General features: G+C 37.0%; 1 protein-coding gene across 1 annotated transcript in view; it reads right to left on the bottom strand.

Annotated features, from left to right (window-relative positions):
- Positions 1–21,932, bottom strand: part of PDHX (pyruvate dehydrogenase complex, component X) — a 44,907-nt gene that overhangs the window by 4,830 nt on the left and 18,145 nt on the right. Inside the window, exons 4-8 of the mRNA XM_010284880.1 lie at positions 20,943–21,126; positions 18,532–18,679; positions 10,318–10,376; positions 5,895–6,053; positions 2,242–2,306 (exon numbers count right to left, since the gene is read on the bottom strand). Coding sequence (XP_010283182.1) covers positions 2,242–2,306; positions 5,895–6,053; positions 10,318–10,376; positions 18,532–18,679; positions 20,943–21,126 — 615 coding nt within the window. The remainder of the gene's footprint in view (positions 1–2,241; positions 2,307–5,894; positions 6,054–10,317; positions 10,377–18,531; positions 18,680–20,942; positions 21,127–21,932) is intronic.

The raw sequence follows: 21,932 nt of genomic DNA, 5'->3' as shown, positions 1-21,932 counted from the left end.
AGCCATCACGTCTCAGAGCAACAGGCTGAGGGCCCTCACCAGCACCCTGTCCCTCTAAGCTTAGCGTGTCATCCCAGAGCTTGTCATGGACAAGCCTGATATTATCCCCTCCTTCTTCAACTCCAGTTTAAAGCTCTGTCAATGAGCCCCACTAGGTCATGACCAAAGACCCTCTTCCTCCTATGAGAAAGGTGAATCCCATCTGATACCAACAGGTCTGGTCATGGAGCCATGCATTGATAGACTGGGTGCATCTGCTTCTTCCAATGTTACTGACTGCAACTGGAAGGATAGAGGAAAAAATAACCTGTGCTCCAGATTCCCTTACTAACCATACCAAGGCCCTGAAGTCTCTTTTGATTGCCCTTGGACTATGTGTTGTAGGTTCCTCGCCACCCACATGGAAGAGCAGTAATGGGTAATAGTCCAAGGGCTGTATCAGGCTAGGAAGTTTCCTAGTGATACCCTTAACTCGGGCCTCAGGTAGGCAGCAGACTTTAAGAGTGTCTGTCCAGCATATTGGACCCTCTGTTCCCCTCAGAAGGAGATCACTGACAACTCTTAACCTGTCTTTTTCTCCTTGTGGAGGTGGCTGTGATGTGGGGGTAGGGCTTTCTGACCTTGGCAACACCTCTAGGGTAGATGGACTATCATCCACAGCATCCATTGACTGACCTCATACCTGTTGTAGAGAAGCACCTGGGAAGGCAAGGCAGGCTGCCACCTCAAGCATGGACTTGCCTCTATCCACTCCCTTCCTTTAAGCAATGGCCTTCAGCCTGGCAGGGGGAGGATATAGGATCCCCTTGATCTTGTATTTTTTCTGGTGGCTGTTCCTGTTTCTGTCTCAGGGAGAGCAGAGAGCATGGTTCCACCAGTCTCTCTCAGATTCCCTGATGCTCCTTAACCTTTCTACTTCCTCTTGTAGCTCTGCCACCAGGCTGAGCAGATTATCTACCAGGTCACCCTGCACACACCTGTTCTCACTACTGCCATCTGTAATCAGTGAAATACCCACAGTTACTCACACTCGGGGGCCATTTGTGTTGATTAAGACATCCAAGCCTCCACTGCTGCATTTCCATATATTTTTTTTGCTGAAAGGCTTAGAGATTTTTTTGACCTCTCCTCTAGCATGAGTGACACATATTCCAGACAGTTGCAACCCAGGCATGTTAATATACATTACAGCAATGTTTCTGCGGAAGTCTGTAGTATTACTCTCATCACAAATTATCTACTCAAGAAGATCACAGAATCACTAAGGTTGGAAAGGACCTTCAAGATCATCAAGTCCAACCGTTAATCCAACGCCACCAAGCCCTCTAAACCATGTCCTGAAGCGCCACATCCATACATTTTTTGAATACTTCCAGAGATGGTGACTCCACCACCTCCCTGGGCAGCCTGTTCCAATGCTTGACCACTCTCTTAGTGAAGAAATTTTTCCTAATATCCAATCTAAACCTCCCCTGGCGTAACTTGAGGCCATTTCCTCTCATCCTATCACTAGTTACTTGGGAGAAGAGACCAACACCCTTGTCGCCACAACCCCCTTTCAGGTAGTTGTAGAGAGAGATAAGGTCTCCCTTCAGCCTCCTCTTCTCCAGACTAAACCACCCCAGTTCCCTCAGCTGCTCCTCATAAGACTTGTTCTCCAGACCCCTCACCAGCTTTGTTGCCCTTCTTTACTAAATATATGCTACTATTTAAATTGTTCTACCCAGTTTTTAATGTTTCAGTTAAAAGTAAACCGTAAGAGTTAGCACCATATTTTTGCTGTAACTTTTTATTGGCCCTCTAGAGACATTGCTCTGAAGAGTGAATTGAAGATGAACTGGACATCACTGTCTGCCAATCATCTCCTTTTAAAATATTTATTTTAAAACTATTATCAATGCGTTTTCCTAACTACAGAATGCAATTTAAAAAACAACAAAGAAACAAAAAAACATTCTTCTGCAATTGGGAAAAATGAGGCGCAAAAATAAAAGTCAGATCAGTCTTGGTATGAAAAAACATGAATTCTACAGCAGGTTCAGATGAAATAAAACCTGTACCAAGATAATTGTTTCCCCCTGATACAAGGGACAGCCTAGGTTTGGCCCTTAGAATCATCACATGGAGTTTCATCCTAAATGGAGCAAGATTTTAAAAGGCAATTCATTAACACACAGTGGAATAGTTGAAATTAAAACGGTTCTGAACCCATATGTATTCAATGCTGCTAGAGAGTTTTACCTAAAAGAGCCTCCCTGGTACTCTTCTGGTAACAGTTTTCCATCTCTTGCTTTCTTTGCTAGAGCCTAAGGAAAACGAAAGAAGAAAAACAGGAGGAGAGGAAAGAAATTAACGCATTGTAATAGACTAATTCTTTTTACTTCAGTAAGACATTATAAGTACCATACAGCCATTAAAAAATCATCTGCTTTTGGATTTAGAGAAGCACCTCAGCAACATCACTGTCGTAGCTGCAATGATTTGGCAAAGAGACTAGAACACAAAACTTCATTTTCCCAACAATACTGGCTGTTCAATAAAAGCCGTTCTCTCACCTTACGAACCTCGGTCCAGTTTGCACAATGGAACCACCATTCTCCCTAGTGTTTTTAGATGACAAAAATATCTAGCAAAATACTGATGAGACAAATTCACAGTATTCTTAACATATCTGATTAAGGAAACTGCCATGTACCACCTCAGAACTTTCTAGAAGATAGAGAGAATGCATTTCTTCCAGTTTAGCATTCAACTACCTTAAAGACCACCCTTCCTGTGACCTCCATTTCATTTGTGAGACTTTTGTGCTTCTAAATATAACAGAAGAAACTGTCCACAAATATTTTTTTCAAATACAGCCCAAGAAGTTCATACTATGTTCTAAGATAAGATCACAGAAAAAGAACCTTATCCCCACCGAGGATGTTTCTAGCTCAGAGATCTTCTTAGATGGAAGCAGTGGGAATCAGGATGAATAATTCTTACAAGTAGCTGTCACATAAGGAAGAAAGGACTGTGTGGACCTCAAGAGAAATGGCACTCACTGGTGGGTCAAGAGCCAGTTAATCAGCCACCAACCCATTCTTAACATCCTGTGAATACCCAACGGAAAAGGTGATGACTGGAAATGTGTCAGACAACTTCTCCATTAAGTAGCAACCTTTTCAAAATGAGGAGCTCTTCAACTGACAGCAAAGACCAAAGTGGGAATATATGCAGGACAGATGATCTATCCTATTAATACAGAATATATTTAGTGTTTTTGGCTTGTATCATATTTATTCCACAGGTGGAAAAGAGCATGGAAAATGTCACATTGTGACGATTGCAGCATTATGATATTTTAAGACAAAAATAAGTGTTTCCAAAAGCACAGTCAGGGAAATAGATCTGCTTCTGGGAACACTGATAAAACCCACACAGTCTGTTTATATTTTCCTCCTTCTGGTAAAAATAAAACATAATGATAGTTTCCAGTCATTTAATTATGTTAGGGAAATTTTGGTGGAAATGAACAAAACCCAAAAAAGTCTACTTTATGACAACATGGAAAAAAATGATATATCACATTTGTAAAACTTTTTTGGAGAAAGATTATTCCATGAATGCCCTCTGTTTTCCAGGAATTTTCCACTCTCTTTTTAGGCATTCTACCGCTGTCTTCTAGGATTTTTTTTCCATTTCTTTCCAGGAATTGACCTTTTTTCCTTTTTTTTTTTTTTTTTTTTTTTTTTTTTTTTTTTTTTTTTTTTTTTGAATTCTAGACTGCCTGACAGGAATTGCCCATTCTGCTTTCCATGGATTTTCTACATGCATTCTATGACTATCCTGTTAAGCACTCCATTCAATTTACCAAGAGGTAATTTCTATGAAACCTTACCCCTGCCTTTTAGGACCAGAGTAAGTAAGTGGAAACTAGGATTGAATTGACTTCCTTTTGTTTGCATGTGGGTGGAAGCAGAATCATTATAAGATAAACTTCTGCACAGAGAATGAGTTGGTTAGTAGTTATAGTTGTGACATGGATTAATACCCTTTCATGTTGTAATAGAACTCTGTTGGTCATGGTAAACAACTGTCTTCCCTGTATACATTTCTAAACATCTTTCAGGCAAGGGTTCTGAAAGGCCACAGTAGTTTAATGACTGCAGTGACTTCAGCTTAGAAATAAACACCAAGAAGTTTAAGAGAATCTCATTCTAATGAATCGCCCACCAAATAATTCAAGCTTACACCAAGTTTTACAAAACTTTGACACCCTTATTATAAATTTAAAAGTTAAAAGGATACACCAAATTTTATTTTAGGCCTTTATTAATCTCTGAATAATTAATGAACCAGAAGACAATAGCCATGGGACTAGCATTCACACAACAGGGTCAATATAAGCATAATGCATATGGGCAATTGCATTATTTAAGTGATGACAATATGGTGCTAGGATTCACATGACCTGGAAAGAAGTTAAAATTACGTGGAGCAGAAAGGGATGTATAAGCAATCTACACAAAGAAAGCGCCTGCCCTACTACAGGGAGACTGGCAGAGAAGCAGCTGCAGCTTCAGTCTGTGCCTCCCACATGCACACGTCAGGTACACGTTTATTTTGATAATTCAGTGAAGTTGAAAAGCAAATTATGTTGGTATCCAATCTATGTGACCCAATGACCTTCATATTGAGTAGTGTGACCTGTTACACACATTCCATTTGAAATGAAAGGAGAATGCTTACTTTATCATAACCCTATTAAACATAATGCAAGTGTATATTCCCATGATGGGAACTGCAGGACACTAATTTCTGGTAAAAGAGGTTTGTAATACTGCATCACAGTATTACAGGTATTGAGGATGATAATGAAAGCACAACCTATACTTCACTTCTCATAATGCCTTTCTTCTTATCATTCTATCACTAATCACAGAATAATGTAACAACATCAGCTGGCCTTCCTCCTTGGCTGGCTATTATATTAGTGAAAGTATTTGCCTTCACAACACATTCAACATGAAATAAGCAATATGGACTGGAAAAATCTTAAAAACAGATGTTTTGTGGCATGACACCCCTTTTCTGATACAACTTTGTTGGTTGATCCCCTTTGCCAACACAGACTATTATGATTTCTGTGTTTTTTGGTAAAAGACAAAAATTTACAAAGTGCAGCTTGCGTCTAGTTTTGGGACAGTTTTATGCCCTAGCAGCTACTTCCATTGCATTCCTCAGATACAGGCCTTTGATTAGCACTCATTAAATGATAAAAAAAGGCTTGTGTTGGGGCATTTCATCATTCATGGTATTTCTGCCTACCACAAAACACTGCTGCTGTGGCTGGCATCAACTGCCACAGACTCAAGTCACTCTAACTGGCACCTGGTCTATGCAAAATACTGCTCATTACTCTGAGAAGTTAAATGTTACCTTTTGGGTGACATTCTCAACTGAACTGTATAATGAGAAAATGCAGACAGAAATAAGTGCCATTAATATAACCGCACAGAGAGTAACACAAGCAGCTACAAGCAAATTTCTGTGAAAGGGGGAAAAAACCCTCCCAAAGATCGAAAAATACTAAAGGAATTAACATTATCTAGTCTTCTCATAAGGATTAAAGAAATACAGTTATATTAAATTGCAGAAGTCTGTTCAGGTTTATTTTTCAAACAGTCTAGCCAGCATTCAAGTAAATAACATGATGGCTAAGTTACTGTTAATTAAAAATGAACAGAGTTGCAAAATTGATAATAATTTTGAAGTCTAAGGAATGCTGAAACTGCTTTAGATCCATTTTGAAACTGCCTTTTTTATTACTGACGTGTACCTGGGCCATGCTACATTTTCTGCTACAAAAAACTACATAGCTACTGTGTTCCCCCAGTACATTTAAGTCCTACCTTTGCAGAGGCAGCAATTTCCTTTATTCCCTTGGCAGCAACATCTTTCATGATTGGTGTAATAAGACCTCGGTCTGTTGCCACAGCAATAGAAATGTCAATGGACTGAAGCTGCCTGCAGACTTCTCCATCCCAGGTTACATTCACATCTGGCATTTGCTAGAAGAGAAAGAGAGAAAAAAAAGACAGCTGTTAAAAGAACAATGGTGCAATCAATTATCAAGAGAAAGGAAAATCCTTTAAGACACATAGCTACATACAGGCATTCACCAAATTAATTTGTGCACCACAGACTGCTGTCTGTAAATGAATGCAAAAAAACAGGTCACATCTGTCATCAGGACATGTGACAAGAAAAAAAAAATCACTGTGAGGGTCTAAGAATAGACAAATGTACATGATAAGCTTGCATTTATTTTATTTAAACTTTGTCAAAAAGCATAGGTGTATGCTCCAGGAACTGAAAATGGCAGGGCAGGCAGAAGGTTTTTTTAGAGTTGCTGAAAAAAAAATTAACAAAAGCCTACAAATTCCTCCAGAAGTCACTGTTTACTGATAATTTCAATGAGGTGTTTGAGTTTACCATATAAAGCTGATACAGCTCGGGGAAAAAAAAACAACCCAACATACAGGTGAAATCTCAGGTAACTGGTCATAGATGCTGTGAAGGTACTATTTCTAACAAATGCAAGATTAGTATTTAGTGACCTTCATAAAATTAGGAAGTTTGACTTCACAGTGGAGAAGGTATTCCAGAAAAAAGTATGGGAGGGACACATAACTAAGTCCCCTATCCATCTCTACCTAAACTAACTCCACTCCTAGAAAAAGCAGCGTAACATTAGTCTCGGTTCCTGTTCTTCAGCACCAGAATATAGTACTCCTCTGTACTTAAATAAACTTCAGGAAAGTCCCACTGTATACACAGTTGTAAGATGCCTGTAAGTGGTTATGTTGTGCAAGCATGACTGTCTATATAAGGTATCCAAAAGAGATAAGGACAAGGAGTTTTTCCTATCAACTTCAATATCATTAGAACAGTCTTAATTTTGACATAGACCCAGACAGTGTTATTTCTCCCAACACTTCAGCAATGAAAGACTATTTATTTTTAAAGGATGGCTGCTATAGCAGCTGTTGTTACTAAGCCCAACCACTTGTGGATATAAGCCTGGAAGCTTTCATTCCTTCCTCCAGCCTTACTCCTCCCTCCTTGTTCCAGAAAGCCAGAATTGTTCTAATGGGCTATCATCTGATGCCATCACTGGCACATTCACAAACCTCTGGCTGTCAAATGGTGAGACCAAGCCGAAAAGCAGATTTCATAATTGGACCTGTGATCCTAAGAACTGTGAAGGAGAAATTTAGCATATTAAAGAACTGATGCAAGCAGTATCTTGAGGTGTTTGCCAACCAATCACAAACTGGCAACAGCTGCTGTCAGTTCATTCAAGCTAGAAGAGCATTTGTCTTACGTGTTCAGAAAGAAAATATTAATAAAAAATTATTTGAACAGTACCCAGAAAAAAAAAAAAAAATCAATAAAACTGCCTTGAATCTAAACTTGCAAATGTAGTCATACCACTGAATTTCGGGGTGGGGAGGAGCAGACAGAGGTGGGTTTTCTTTTTTAAACTAGTAGTCCACGTTTTCCTGAAATACTGACAGAAATAGTTGAGACATGAGTTTGAGCATGAGCTTATTTGCTGGTATACCAAGTTAAATCTGGTTTTGTGTTTTTTTTTTTTTTTTAAATTTATTATTTTAATAGTCAAACAAATGCTAGCATAGATATGTAACAAAGCAATAGGATAGGACAGAATAGTTTAATGATATAAATTATACAAATCCGTACAAATGCAATATTAATATCCCATTAAAAAAGCAACCAAACAAAAAACACAGAAAACGAGACATGTCAATTTCTTCTAACCCAATGCACAAGAAGTCCAGCTTTTCAGAATCAGACCTGGATCATAACCAAAAATACACTGATTTTACAAAGCTGTATGCATTATCATTTACTAGATTTGCCTATTGAATATCCTTTAAGAAAGTTAAAAATGACAGGCTACAGCTGACTTTCTCATGTTCATCACATAGAACTATCTAATCTTTAAGTTCAAGATTCAAATCCTGTATTATAAGTGTCAGCTGAAAATACTAGGAAAAAGAACACAGATCTAATCAGACTAAATATTTTTTATTGTATATCAGAAAGAGAAATCATATTTATGGAATTCACTGGTTGGATCATTTTGTGATGGCAGATACGGAAACCTTGTTTTAAATAATGGCAACAAACAACATGCATAATACACGTGTGCTCCTTCAAAGTACAGTAAAGCAGCCTAATAGGTAAATGGACAGGAAGCTACTCCTCTTTTAAGTTTTAGGCAGCAATTTAAAAAAACCCACAAAAACCAACAAACAACTTTTATTATATAAGCAGAAGTAATAAAAAGTACATTGAATGCTCGTAATCAAGTAATTATTTCACATATACACAAGTTGTAAACTAGGATTAAATCCCATTATCTTTCTTGACTGGCCTTTTTTGTGTAGAAGAGAAAATACAAAACCTAATCTCTCCTTCCTCTGTCTCTGTCTCCTGTTCCTTTCACCTACTCTCTGGTACAGAGATTTGTTATTGCACGCTTGCATTTAGCAGTTCACAGTAATTTTTGGATGTCACCGTTTCCTTGCATAAGGTCTCATTAGGCCACAAAAAGAAGCTTCTTGCTATGTTTACATGTAACAAATGCAAAGCAAGCATATTTAGCTCCTTCTGTTTCTGGTATGGAATAACTTGGGAAGTTTTTTCCAGTCTATCTAATGCCCAGAATTTCTCTCAGGCTCTTGCTTATGAAACTGCCTAGAATCCTGCCTATTTTCTGTCAAAATCTACAGCTCTTGCAGTTATACATTAATGTTTAGAACATGTTCGGCTAGAAATTTCTCAGGTCCATTCCAGTGCAGTGTTCTCTCAATTCCATACATCCATGGGAATAGTTCCCCAACTTAAATGTAACTTCCTCCTTCAGCTTTTGAATAGTTAAAATAATCCTTGCAAATGGGAAAAATGGCTCTCACTCCCTTTCTGATGTTTTTGTATTGTTGTGAGGTAGTGCAACTAGTCTGAATCCTTGTTCTGCTTTATCCTGTCTGTTTGTAGCTTTTAGAACCCACTGCTCAAATGATGCAATGATATCAGGAAAGTTCAGCTTTCCTAGGCATTTACCGTATAGCTAGAAGGTGTGATCACTATGCAATCAAGAAGGTATAGGTGACAAATCCATGGCAACACCGAACTGCTTCAAAATTGCATTCATTCATTGGCACACATAACATTGCCTTGATGACAAGGGCAAACTCCATAAGATAGTTTGGAGGATCAAGTGTGTGTCCCTCTTAATTATCTTTCTACATGATAAGAGATCTTTTCCAGCTGTTAGTGATCACTAAAAAGACACTATTTCCTCCTGAACCTTAAAAATACTGGCCTTCAGGCTGGTCAGAGATCCCACCTATGACTTACTCTAAAATTAAGTGCAAACTGATTTTAAACCAAAACAACTCCACATCTAAGTGAAACCGTCACAGTTCTTTCTTTTCACAAGTTTGGAAATAATATTAATTTCACATTATGTTTTCCAATTCATCATATTTGAGACACTCTGGACTAAGAGGAGACAGTTCCAAAGCATGGGAGTTCTCCTAAAGATTGATCTCTGAAATGTTTGTTTCAGGAAATTGGGAGTATTTTCCAAGCAGAGCAATGGACACAAATTGGAAGACAATGTATCCAGTTCCACCCAGACAGCACGGAAATAGCTTATGGAGACTGTGAAGCCTCTGTAGTTTAGCATGGAGTAAGTAGACCCTAATGAAATTTAAGATCTTAACTTCAGGATGTATTGCAATTGTTTAACTTTTACACTAACAAGGGAACAATGACAATTCTTAGCAATGAGCAAAGACTGGTTGCCTGAAGAATTTTTAATTCAAAGCAGAGGTCGCTGAATATGCCATCAGAATACATGCGAGGTAATATACAAGATTGGTATAATACTTGGATAAATATTTATAACTGTAAGAGAAAATAACATGCAACAGCAAAGAATAGAAGACTTATCTTGCCAATTGCTTTAGTCTGCTGAGAGAGCATTTACTGTTACCTGCAGATGAGAACTGCAGTAAGTGAATCTTTACTAAGAAGTTCTCATTTTTACAGTCCACAGCATAGACAGTGTAGAGAATTTTACCTGGAGAACTTAAAAAAAACCCTGACAATAAGTGATAAAGAATTACAAGCTTTGCAATGATTGCATTCACATCTCCATATAGGCTCATAAAGAACTTCTGTTGTCTCCTTGGCTGTTTACTATAAAACATATTTTTTTAAAGTCAGTTATTCACTTACCTGCAGAGTAATGGCAGTTGCCTTGATAATAAAATCATTTACAGATACTTTAATGTCATCTGCAAAAAAAAAAAAAAATCATTGCTCATAAGATTTGTTTATCAGCATCTGTGTGATGACAAGATTCCAGTGATTCAGCAGATCTGCTTCTTTGAAACAATGCCAGAAAGTAACACATCTTCAAACTACAATCATAAAATCAAGAAAACTTTTCTTACCCCTTGGGAAAAAGGGGATCATCAACAAAAAGTCTCCCAGGCAGAGACATTCTTGCTAGCTGTTACTAGAAGGTCAAAAAAGCTGCAAACTTGAGTATTACTCCTCATTCTTATAAGTAGCAGCCCATATATGCTTTACATATTTACTGTCAATGTAGAAATCTATTGTAGGATCTAAGTATACAGAGACAATACTGTGGACTACTATTCTTTATGTAGTGTGATGCATTGACTGCAATAATTGCAGAAATCAGCTTTTACTCGGCTATAAATCAGAAATACGTTACTCTCCAGTGAGCTTTGTGGCCTTATAATCTAAGAACTGGCCAGGTGAGGGCATCTGTCAATCCTTAAAACGGGATAACAACACATTCTAAAGCAGACTGCAAAATAATATGAGCGACAAAGTTATCAAATTAAAAGCAAAGCTACACACAAAAAAAGGCAGCATTAGCCAGAAACAGCTAAAATAACCTTGAGAGGACTGGATTTTTTCTGATGTGAGCCTAAGAAATACTGTGTAACACTCAGTACATTTGCTTCCTTTCCCCAAAAGCTCAGGAGAAAGGAGGAATAGGAACAATGGCTATATTTGCTCTGCATTATTTTTTTCCAAATTTTAGGAGACTGAAAGTACTGACTAAAAACAGGACTAGCAGCAGAAGCAAAGACTATAGATACAATTGCAGAATATGCCACTGTTGCTACAAGATTATCCTGAAGATGCATGATATTTACACAAGATTAAATGCATCATTCTCATAATTGAAAAAGCTATATTACTCCACTACCATCATCACTGCTGTCAGCTAAACAGCAAAACTACTTCATTTTCAAGTCTGATTTATGGCATGTAATACAGATACCTTTAGAAATGCTTTTGTAACAGGAAACTTATTTATAGATAATTATATCAAGTGATCATAGATTTAGACCAATGAACCAAGTATCTACCACATAACTTACCTTCAACGCTTGCCATGATTAGAAATCTATGTATAAGAAGAGAGCCAGAATTCTAATGTAACACAATGATATTTGCAAGTACTATGTTGCATTGACAGGATTTCACATCAGACAAACCTGTATCTTGGTCATCAAATGTATTCTGGTATTTTGTATTTTGATTTGTATATTACATTCCTAACCCTTGGCAAATATGTCATTGTCCACTATCGAGGCAGGAATTCAGTGAAAATATTGGGAGTACAGTTAAAGGAAGTATGTCCTTTTTATATTTTACCCTCAATCATTGAAGTTTACAGGAGGGATAATTGCTATATTTTATCTCCAAAACAAAGACACTTACAGTAGAGAATGCTACATGAAACTTCCACATTAAGTCTCATCATGTAGTAGAAACCACCATCATTTCCATGAGGGAGGGAAAAAAAAAAAATCTACTAGGACCATCTCTGCAATTCAATTTTATGCAAAGACATATGGGTCTTTCCCACTCCTACATTTTAAAAAACTATTCATTAAGAATCCACAGCAGCAGGACAGATGTTAAAAATTTTAAGTGAGCATTCCTAAGACAATTTTTTACTTAATTTCTTATGACCCGCTGCTGTTTACTGAAAATATCGACATCATCAATTGTCTTTGACATCATCTTATTCATAAGATATCATTTAAATTAAAAAAAAGGTAGAAAAATGACCTGGGGTACTCTTGCATTAAAAAATAGTAATTCAAAACTCCAGTGAAAGGAGAAGCAGCTCCTGCGTCATCAACTAGAAAATCTGAATATACCAGTCCAATTTTATTTAGGACCTCACACATGGATAAACAAGCATGGGCTACTCACCAGTACATAACAGTAGCCCTCCAATGTCAGCATTCTAGTTCCTAGGTGTACAGCTCTGTGAGACTAAGCTGGGAGAAAATTCACTCACAGGTAAAATTCACTCATAAAGCCTTGGGAACAGCAAGTGACTATGAAGTACCCTAACACTCCTGAAGGGCTTATGTCTTGTGCTATAATGCCACATCAAAAGATGTCTATATTGGGATATCCAGGAAAAACAAAACAGTCTAAATTGCTAGCAATACCTGGTTGCAAGCAGATCTTTTTGTTATATCAACAAAAACATAGGTCAAGGAGAGAGAAAAGAGTATCAACTTCTTTGTCAAACAGGCATATCAGCACATAACACTTACCTGTGTCTAAAATCTAGCTGGTGCCTCTGTATACAGAACCTTACAAGGCTAACTTCATTAGGTTAACCTTGAAAACCCTTTCTACACATCCATGCAATAACCAATTCACACAAAGAACTTTAACTTGGTCTTGAAGATACTTTCTGATGATGCACTGTGATAACAACAAAGCCCTTTTTTAACGTTGCCCCAGAGGCAACGCTTTCAGTAAATCAAAAATCCTTCTACTGTTGAGCAGTAGCATCTAGATGACGCAAGTGAGGGAACCCTATTAAAGGTTAAGCTGGAAGAGATGCCACATATAAGAGCTATAGCATCAATTCTTGGGGGGACAGGACCAACCAAAAAAACCCCACCTACCTACAGCTGTATCTGGAATAAAATACAGTGAGTACTGGATTGCTAATGTGCGCCTGCCTTTCCCCAAAGACAAGAAAATTACTCATTTGAGTTATGTCGGTCTTGTCATACAAAACATTTACAGATGGGACCAAGAAAGCTTCTGAAGACAAAGGTACTCTGTCCAGGGCAACTACACCACCATTTTTTCAGAAAACAAACAAAAAAACCCCTACAAAAAACATAAAGAATAAAGATATCTTTCAACTCTTGTTCTACTGCTTCTCCTTCATCATGCTAGAGAAAACCCAAGAAACAAACGAAAAACTCGTAAGAAGAAATAAAGACCGGTAAACCGCACCAAGAACGTTCTGGTCAAATCACTGAAAGATTTTGTCAGAATTTGCTTGAAGAACAACTAATTGAGGATCATCAAAGCTACAGTAATAAAAATATTACTTTTAGATTACCAGTTCACAATGTGTCCCTGGTTAGAAGTATTTATGTGACTTTGAAGTCTGTATTTCATTGACTTAAAACTGACAGTTGTCTCCTGAGTGAATGAGAACCATATTTTGCTCTCTACCAAATTATTTATTATAGAGAAGTTATTTAATGCACATTGTGCAATGAGTACTTTGCACCTAAGAATAAAGAGGCACACATAAGTGTATTATGTCCCTGGGATACCAAGAAATGCCAACTCTTACCTCTCTGTGCATTTGTACAAATGCCTTATCAGTGGAAGATTCACACCCATCCGTTTTCCGAAGTTCAGTACCCAGTTCTTTTCTTTCAAGAACTAAAAAGGGACGTGACATCAGGATCTCTACTCACACAACCACTGTTTTATTTACTGATACTTGCTAGCTAGAAAAAACTCCACCCTTTCCCTTTCTTCTCTTATTTGACATCCATCCAAACTGAATCTTCTACCTCTAGGATGCTCAAATACATGTCAAGTTGCAGATACCCCAAAAGATCACCTAAAACACTACTTAGAATCATAATATGTTTTCTTTCAGATTTGCTTTAATTCATTTCAATTACCAGTAAAATGTTATTTTTACAAATCATATTGACTAAAATACTGTTTCCAATTATGTATAAAAGAATGAACTTCAAAAAAAATTATAAAGTTTTAAATATACATGATACACATTTTTTTCCAAGCTGTCATTTAAGATATCTCTAAGACATTGCTTAGCTACTGCAATTTGACAGAACCACACCTCAGGGGGACCACCCTCTAGAAGACCTCAAGAACTGATTTGTGGGACTCATCAGATTTATTCTCCCAACTCCAGAACTACTTAAATTGAGAGCTCTCCAAGCTGACATGTTTTTTTCCTTTAGTCTCATTTCCTTCTCATTCTTATTTTCAAGAAATGCAGCCTTCAGATGTAGAGCAATACACTGTAACAACTTGTATTTCCTCCCCTGTCAATCTTTCAAGCTCTCTTCCTTCTCAGCTTAGATTAGGTTCTTGATCCTTACGAAAGTTTTGTTAAACACAGTCCTACTTACTACCTAGGAAACTTTAAGTTAAAAAGGTCCTCTCACTCTTTCATGACTTTTCAAAGTCATTACTAAATTTTGCTTTCAAAGTAATAACTGATTGATGATAACTAAAGTCTCAAAACTGACATAAATGCTGAGGATAATTTAGAATTCTAAATGGTACATCTATCCTTGCTATTACTATCACATGCAGCCTCTGAAAAAAATTGTTCAGTAAAAGGTTATGATTCAAGTTGAATGAATGTGCAGTAATTGATGATTAACAATGTTTTTTACAGCCTAAGATTTCTTGTGATTTGGAGTTAGTTTTCTTGGATAGTGTTTAGAGTCCTCTAAATGGCTTGTACAAGTGTGGCCTGATTCTGTGAGTAAAAGTCTCTCGGTTTCACAGACTTCAGTTAAACCTTAGAACATGCAGCATTTCTCAGAACTGGACCTGATTTGTACAGGTTAAATAAAGTCACAGCAATGACAGCAATAGGTGGCCCCAGCTTTCATGCTTTTCTCTAAATGCTTCAATAAAGGAGAAGAAAGCACTCTGTTTCTCAATCAGTACAGCAATAAAAATGTAAATTAAAACTATCCTGCTATCATCTGAACCTGAATTAATAAGCTTTCAAACCATGATAGCAGTGATGAAGCTTTAGAACAAAACTTGAAGTGCCACATGTCTCTGCCTTAGACCTAAAAATACTCACTTTTCGTTTTTGTGGTAATGTCTAAAACAGCATACACTATTAATTCTATTTCTACTACTTCATGTAATAATGAGCATACACATTTATAAACAGAACTATTAAGAACAAAATAGTTAAATGGTACCAGAAAAAAAGGGACTAATTCAATGACACCAAAAAGAATCCATGTGAGTTTATGTACCTTCCTCCTGTGTAGACAGCTGTACTGTCCCATGAATGTCTTTAGTCTTTAAAAACAAACTTATGTCTTTTTAAAAAAAAAAGTATAGTAGGAGAAAAAAAAATGTACTGTTTCTCCTCATTATAAAATTATGGGCCTTCAGAATTTTTTACCCAAGTAACAGATTTGGTACCAGGCTATGAGGTGTAATGTGTGCAAGTCTCCTTCAGCAAACAGAACTTCACTACTTGCTTTTGCAGCTTGAACAGTGTGCAAAAATGACATTTCATAAAATGGAATGAATAATGAATTAAGATTAAATTTATTAAGTGGCAGAGATTAACCTGTGTGCCTGGAACAGTATCCAAACTTTGTAGGTATTGAAAAGTCAAGTTTTGTAAACAAATATTCTTTCACCAGCATAATGAGCTAAACCTATCAAAAGGAAAAGTAATCAATATTTTCCCAATTTGATTTGAAAAGGGATCTAAAAGAATGAAAATTAATTTAGAAGCTATGTCTAATTAGTTTGGCTGCAACTGATAAATTGATGTCTACTTTATCTCAACTGATTCCAACAGATAAATACAACAGATGCTATGTCATTTTAGGCAGAGATAAGATATTGCCTATTCAATGAACAATACTGCTAACCTCAGACGCTAGAAATAATATGTATTCTTTGCGAAGAATATTCCACATTTTATAGAAATTTAAGACCAGAAGTATCACTTACAGATATTGTGGTGAATCACACTACAATCTAATTTATCAAGTTCTGTCTTAAAACCAAGTAGATTTCCTAAGAAGGCTACTCTTCCTGGACAGCTGCACGCAAATCTCATTTCTCAATGTATTAGAATTAGTTAGAACTCCACGGACAAGCAGGAAATTGAAGGCAGGCATTGCCCCCACCCAGACCTGTCTTCCTTCCCCTCAGCTACTGCTTCCTACTTTGCAACATCTCCTCAACTGTGCTTGTATATCTGTTTTACAGCTCTGATGCCAACATGTGTCAGTGGATTGGGACAGTTTAAAATAACTCAAGTTTTGGCATCAGAGGGAATGAAGATACCAGAGGCAGAAATATGCAGCACAGGTTTTCAACTGTTTAATCCAGCTTTTCTGTGAAGAAAAAAAATCTCCAAAAATCTATAACCTCTGCAAGTAGCTTAGGAGATAAGTAAAGATGGAAAGTGGAACTGAAAAAGGACAGCGAATTTATTCATTAATTGGTGACAGACACATGACCTTGCTGAGAAAAAAATACACTTATAGTGCAACTGCTTAACAGTTCTCTCTGATTTTATTTCATTACAGTCCTTTAAATTCTTGTTCAAGATGTGTATTTAATGGAAAATAGTCTTATAACTGTAATGGAAAAAAAATTTACAAAATAAATTTTTCCTCAAGCTTAAATATCTCTGAGTCAAAAGATACAATTTTTAGAAAATCTTCTAACTTAAGGTGAGTTCGTGAAGAGCAAGATGCCCTACAGTAATGTTAAGTCTAACCTACTCAGCTGTAAATCTGGCTTGATCAAATTAACTTACAGGTGTCAAAGCTTTATGAAAACATTTGTCTCCATATTTCTGACACTGGTATTTATAAATAGACTGCACTGTGTTCGTGTCCTCTTTAATATTCTGTAGGAAATAAAACCAGCCACCAAATTAAAAGAAAAAAGAAGGAAAAATGCTAGTAACTGCAGGCAATTGCAAGAACTGACCTAATACAAAACAATGCTTTCCTAAAGAGTTTCCACAGGTTTTGGTTTAATACCTTCATGAACCATTGTACTGGAGCCAATTCCTGTAGACAACATTAAAATCAGTATATAGACCAAATATTTCTAAACATAATACATTTTTTTAAAATTAAGAAGATTATGATGTTACAGTAGTAAAAAATTTCATTCAGGTTTTTTACCCAACTAAGTAGAAGTCCTTAAATAAAAAGACACTAAGCAAACAACACTTTTGTGATATTTTTCATGGTACCTGCCTGAAGAGTGTTCTATTGAAAAATCTTCATTTTTTTAAATGCATGTCATATATACTTTGTTGAACTGAGATTTAGGAAAGAAGATTCTAGTCTGCATAGCTAATTTTGAAACTACTAAAACATCCTATTGCACAGTACACTCAGCTGATTTTAGCAAAAACAGTTATAGCAAAACCAAAGAAATCTTTCATTACAACCTTAAACTTCAAGAACAAGTAAATAAGTCACTTCAGTGAATACAAGTTGAGACAAAAAGGGAAAATTTAATTTCTTAATCATTTACATAAACATTTCTGTATCAATAAGACACAATGGACACATTATGAAAACTGGGATTTATATATATAGAGAGAGAGATTTATAGCTTTTGAACCAATTCTCAATGTATATTTTAAAGTTATCAATTTTTCTGGGGGACAAATCTCTATTCCAACAGCTTAACATATCTTTAAGCATATATATAAATTTCAGTGAGAGATAACCTTGACTCCTCCACATTAATACCATTACTTTGCCTTCAGAAAGCATCTACCATGCATCGGCTGGCCTGTGCTAAAAACTCACTTTCTTTCCTCATCATGGATAAAGCCATTCTCACCCAGAATTTAAGAGGCTGCACTAGCTTTCCTTTTCCAGTAAATTCAACAAAGAGGCCAGTAAAACTAAATTTTAACATTGTATCTAGAACGACAGAGCATGAGTATATTTTAATTTGAAGTTTCCTCTATTATTTTTCACATGAATAATTTGAGATGTTAACCATCAATAAGCTAAATATTGCTGCATCTGGATAGAAGGAAACAAAAACCTACTGGACAATGCATAGTCCTATGTTAAATTGCAGATACCTACAGAGTGTTGTGTTAGTTGGCAAAGTAACACCTCTGTTTTCCTGTATCTTGATGAGTTGTCCAATTCAATGATCACAGGGAACTACACCCAGAGAATACCATAAATACATAAAAGCTGTAAATACAGAATACCATAAAAGATTATTTGAATGCATAGTGTTCTGCCTATACAAAAATCTACACCTCCTGGGCAAGATTATGGTAAACAAGACAAACTATGCATTAGTACCACATTATGGTAAATCAGTTTAATCACTAACCTTTGGCCAATTCTTTTCTTAATTTCAAAACAGCATCAATGTCACAGTCAGCAGCAGCATATGCATGGGGTACAGTAGTTTTAGACTCTGTTAATCTCTTAGCAATAACTCTTCGGATGTTGCTAGCTGGGATTTCTGTGAATGTGCCCTGAAAGAAATCATATGCTGAATATTAAATATCAAGAGAGCAAACACACTTCCCCTTTGCTGAAACAGGACTCCGGTATTGATGCATCATCATCAGTAAATCCTGCTCACTTCAAATACAATTCAATACATTCCAACTACTGAAATTAATATGATTAAGACCACTGAGTGTTCTGATCTATTCCACTTAACTTGGATCAACACAAGAGGTTTTATAGAATAAAGATAGTTTCGATTTACAGTATAGAATTAATCCTGCTATTCTAGCAGACTGCTTAAAAAAAAAAAAATTTCCAAATCTTCAGGCATTAATACTCAGTCAGAGCGTTACATACTGAGTAGTACTCAACACACAACAAACTGCAATATTGTCCTGGTTTCAGCCAGGATTGAGCTGTTTTTCTTCACAGAAGCTAGCGTGAGGATATGTTTTGGATTTGGGCTGAGAAAATGTTGATAAGGTGCTGATGTTTTGAGTTGTTGCTAAGTAGTCAAGGACAGTCCAGCTTTTCATGCTCACCTGCTAGCAAGAAGGCTGGGGGTGCACAGGAAGCTGGGAGAGCACACAGCCAGGACAGCTGACCCAGGCTGGCCAAAGAGATATTCCCTACCATACAACGTCATGGCCAGTACATAAACTGGAGTTAGCCACAGGGCGGAATTGCTGCTCCGGGACAGGCTATCGATCACCGGGTGGTGAGCAATTGCTGTATTGGGCATCACTTGTTCTTGTACATTCCTTTGTTGGTATTATTATTGTTGTTTCCTTCTCTCTTGCTGTCCTATTAAACTGTTTTTATCTCAACCCATGAGTTTTTTCCCAGTTCTCTGCCCCATCCCACTGGGGGTGGGGGGAATGAGTGAGCGGCTGCATGGTGCTTAATTGCTGGCTGGGGATAAACCACAACAAATACGTATGTCCTGGTGCAATCATAGTAATATTTTTTTTCCTGTAATGGAAAAATATGTAAGTTTGAGCTTTCTGTGCTTTGTTTGGTTCTTTGTACAGTGCTAACAAAAGCAGCATGTTCTGAATATTATGAATTGTAGCTACATTGTAAACTTCAGCCTGTAAAGATACTTCAAGTTTAGTTCTAGAACCAGAAAGGTTTTTCCTCCCATTTTTCACAAAAGCTTTTCAACTTCTGCTAATATGCACTTTAGCACAGGCATTTATGCTTTAAAAAATAATTTCTGTTTTTTCTAACATTTCAAATTAACACAGAAACAGTATTTAGGTGCTAGGGTTTGCAAAATTACTCTTCAGAGCAGCCACTAAGACCTTCCCCTATAATAGAATCATAGAATCTTTGGGTTGGAAGGGATGTTTAAAGGTCATCTAGTCCAACCCCCCCTGCAGTGAGCAGGGACATCTTCAACTAGATCAGGTGGTTGCTCAGAGCCCTTGTCCAACCTGACCTTGAATGTTTCCAGGGATGGGGCATCTATCACCTCTCTGGGCAATCTGTGACAGTGTTTCACTATCCTCATTGTGAAAAATTTCCTCCTTATATCCAGTCTGAATCTGCCCTCTTTTAGTTTAAAAACATTACCTCTTGTCCTATTGCTATAGGCCCTGCTAAAAAGTCTGTCCCCATCTTTCTTATAGGCTCCCTTTAAGTACAGAAAGGCTGCAATAAGGTCTCCCCGGAGCCTTCTCTTCTGCTGGCTGAACGACTCCAACCCTCTCAGTCTGTCCTCATAGGAGAGATGTTCCATTCCTCTGATCATTTTTGTGGCCCTTCTCTGGACCCTCTCCAACAGGTCCATTCCTCGCTTCTCAACAACTCATCAATGGACATTTACGTATACTTATATTGCAGAAAAGCCAACAAATTAAGAACAGTAAAAATAAATGGGGATTCAAGTTTCTCTGAGTTTGGAAATACACACAACATACTGATCCTGCAGGGATTGAGGGAAAGGGTGTATTATTCATTTCCAAACTAGTGGCCTCTTGTTTGGTGACTGAAAAAAAACTGCCACCTTCTGACTTTGCCCTTTCCAAGGCCTGCAATGTAAATTTTTCATGGTTTCAATTTGCAAGTCGCATAAAGTAGCATGCAAACCGTAATTTCAAGACCTCTGCAGTTTGAATTACATTGCTTGAGAATCACTCAAATATACTAAAAACTGACTGGGCTTCGCATCTGCATGGCCTTAGTTTCCTTTGTCTCTCCACTTCTGGAAATCTCATACAGCTACTTAAGTAGCCAAAGCAATATTTAGCTGTAGCAATGTTGAGGACTTAACAGAAACATTACCAGTGCAGCAGGTTGTCCTGGTGTGGAAATTGGTGGAACTGATGGCCTTGGATAAGCAGAAGTCACAGCTGTTGCTTGTAAAATAGTAGGCACTGCAGTAGGCTGGGGAGGAGCTGGAGAAACCACAGGTTTCAATTCACTGCGTTTGCCCTTCTGCTTCTCTTGCAGAAGTTTGAGAGCATCCCTGGTGAGTAAACACAGTGAAATACTGACAACAAAGAAATTATTTTTAAAATCCCCTAAGTACTACTATTCCATCACTTATTTTAATTAATTAGCCACTTCTGTGCATTTAAGTTTCTGTTGTCACACCAAATATTAAGAAGGTGATTATTAACTGATACACATTTTGTGTCTCTTTTGTGATATCTTTTTAGTAAATTCTCATTAAATTCTGTGAATAAAAGGGCCTGAATATGCAGTAACCAAAGCAATTTGTGTTAAAGCGTAACATCCAACATCACTGTAAGTGTACAAGGTAATTTGTGAGTTGCACTAACAATTCTTCTGAGTAAGATACCAGAGTACACTTACTCAGGCTATAAAGTCTCAAATAAAAGACGTTTAATCCGTTATATTTGTAACCATTTGAATTTAATGTTATTAATCAGTGCTCACAGAAAATTGAGTAGCACATTTATCATTCATTTCTCTGTGCATACTTATGTCAGAAAGGTACAAACAGGTATAGATAGTATACAAGTCCACGGTTCATATGCCCTTTGAAAGATAGCACCACATTAAAGAACCAAAGCCAAAAACTGTGGAACATCTAACAGTCCCAGGTGTGGTTGAACCTCATCTACACTATAAGCATTCTCCTGGGGTCTTTATACTGGTATAATTATTACCACAAAACTTCCCTCTTGTGGGCACAACAAGACAGACGTATGTAAACTCCCATCTTTAAGCTATAATACTACATCTACCCTAGGTGCATTGTATTTATGAAGCAACATGCTAAAGATCAGCACCTACAAGGATAAACAG

This window comes from Phaethon lepturus, unplaced genomic scaffold (assembly GCF_000687285.1).
Source record: "Phaethon lepturus isolate BGI_N335 unplaced genomic scaffold, ASM68728v1 scaffold3894, whole genome shotgun sequence".
NCBI classification, from domain to species: Eukaryota; Metazoa; Chordata; class Aves; order Phaethontiformes; family Phaethontidae; genus Phaethon; species Phaethon lepturus.
Note: the sequence above shows the minus strand (reverse complement) of the source record. Positions and strands in the feature narration are given on the sequence as shown.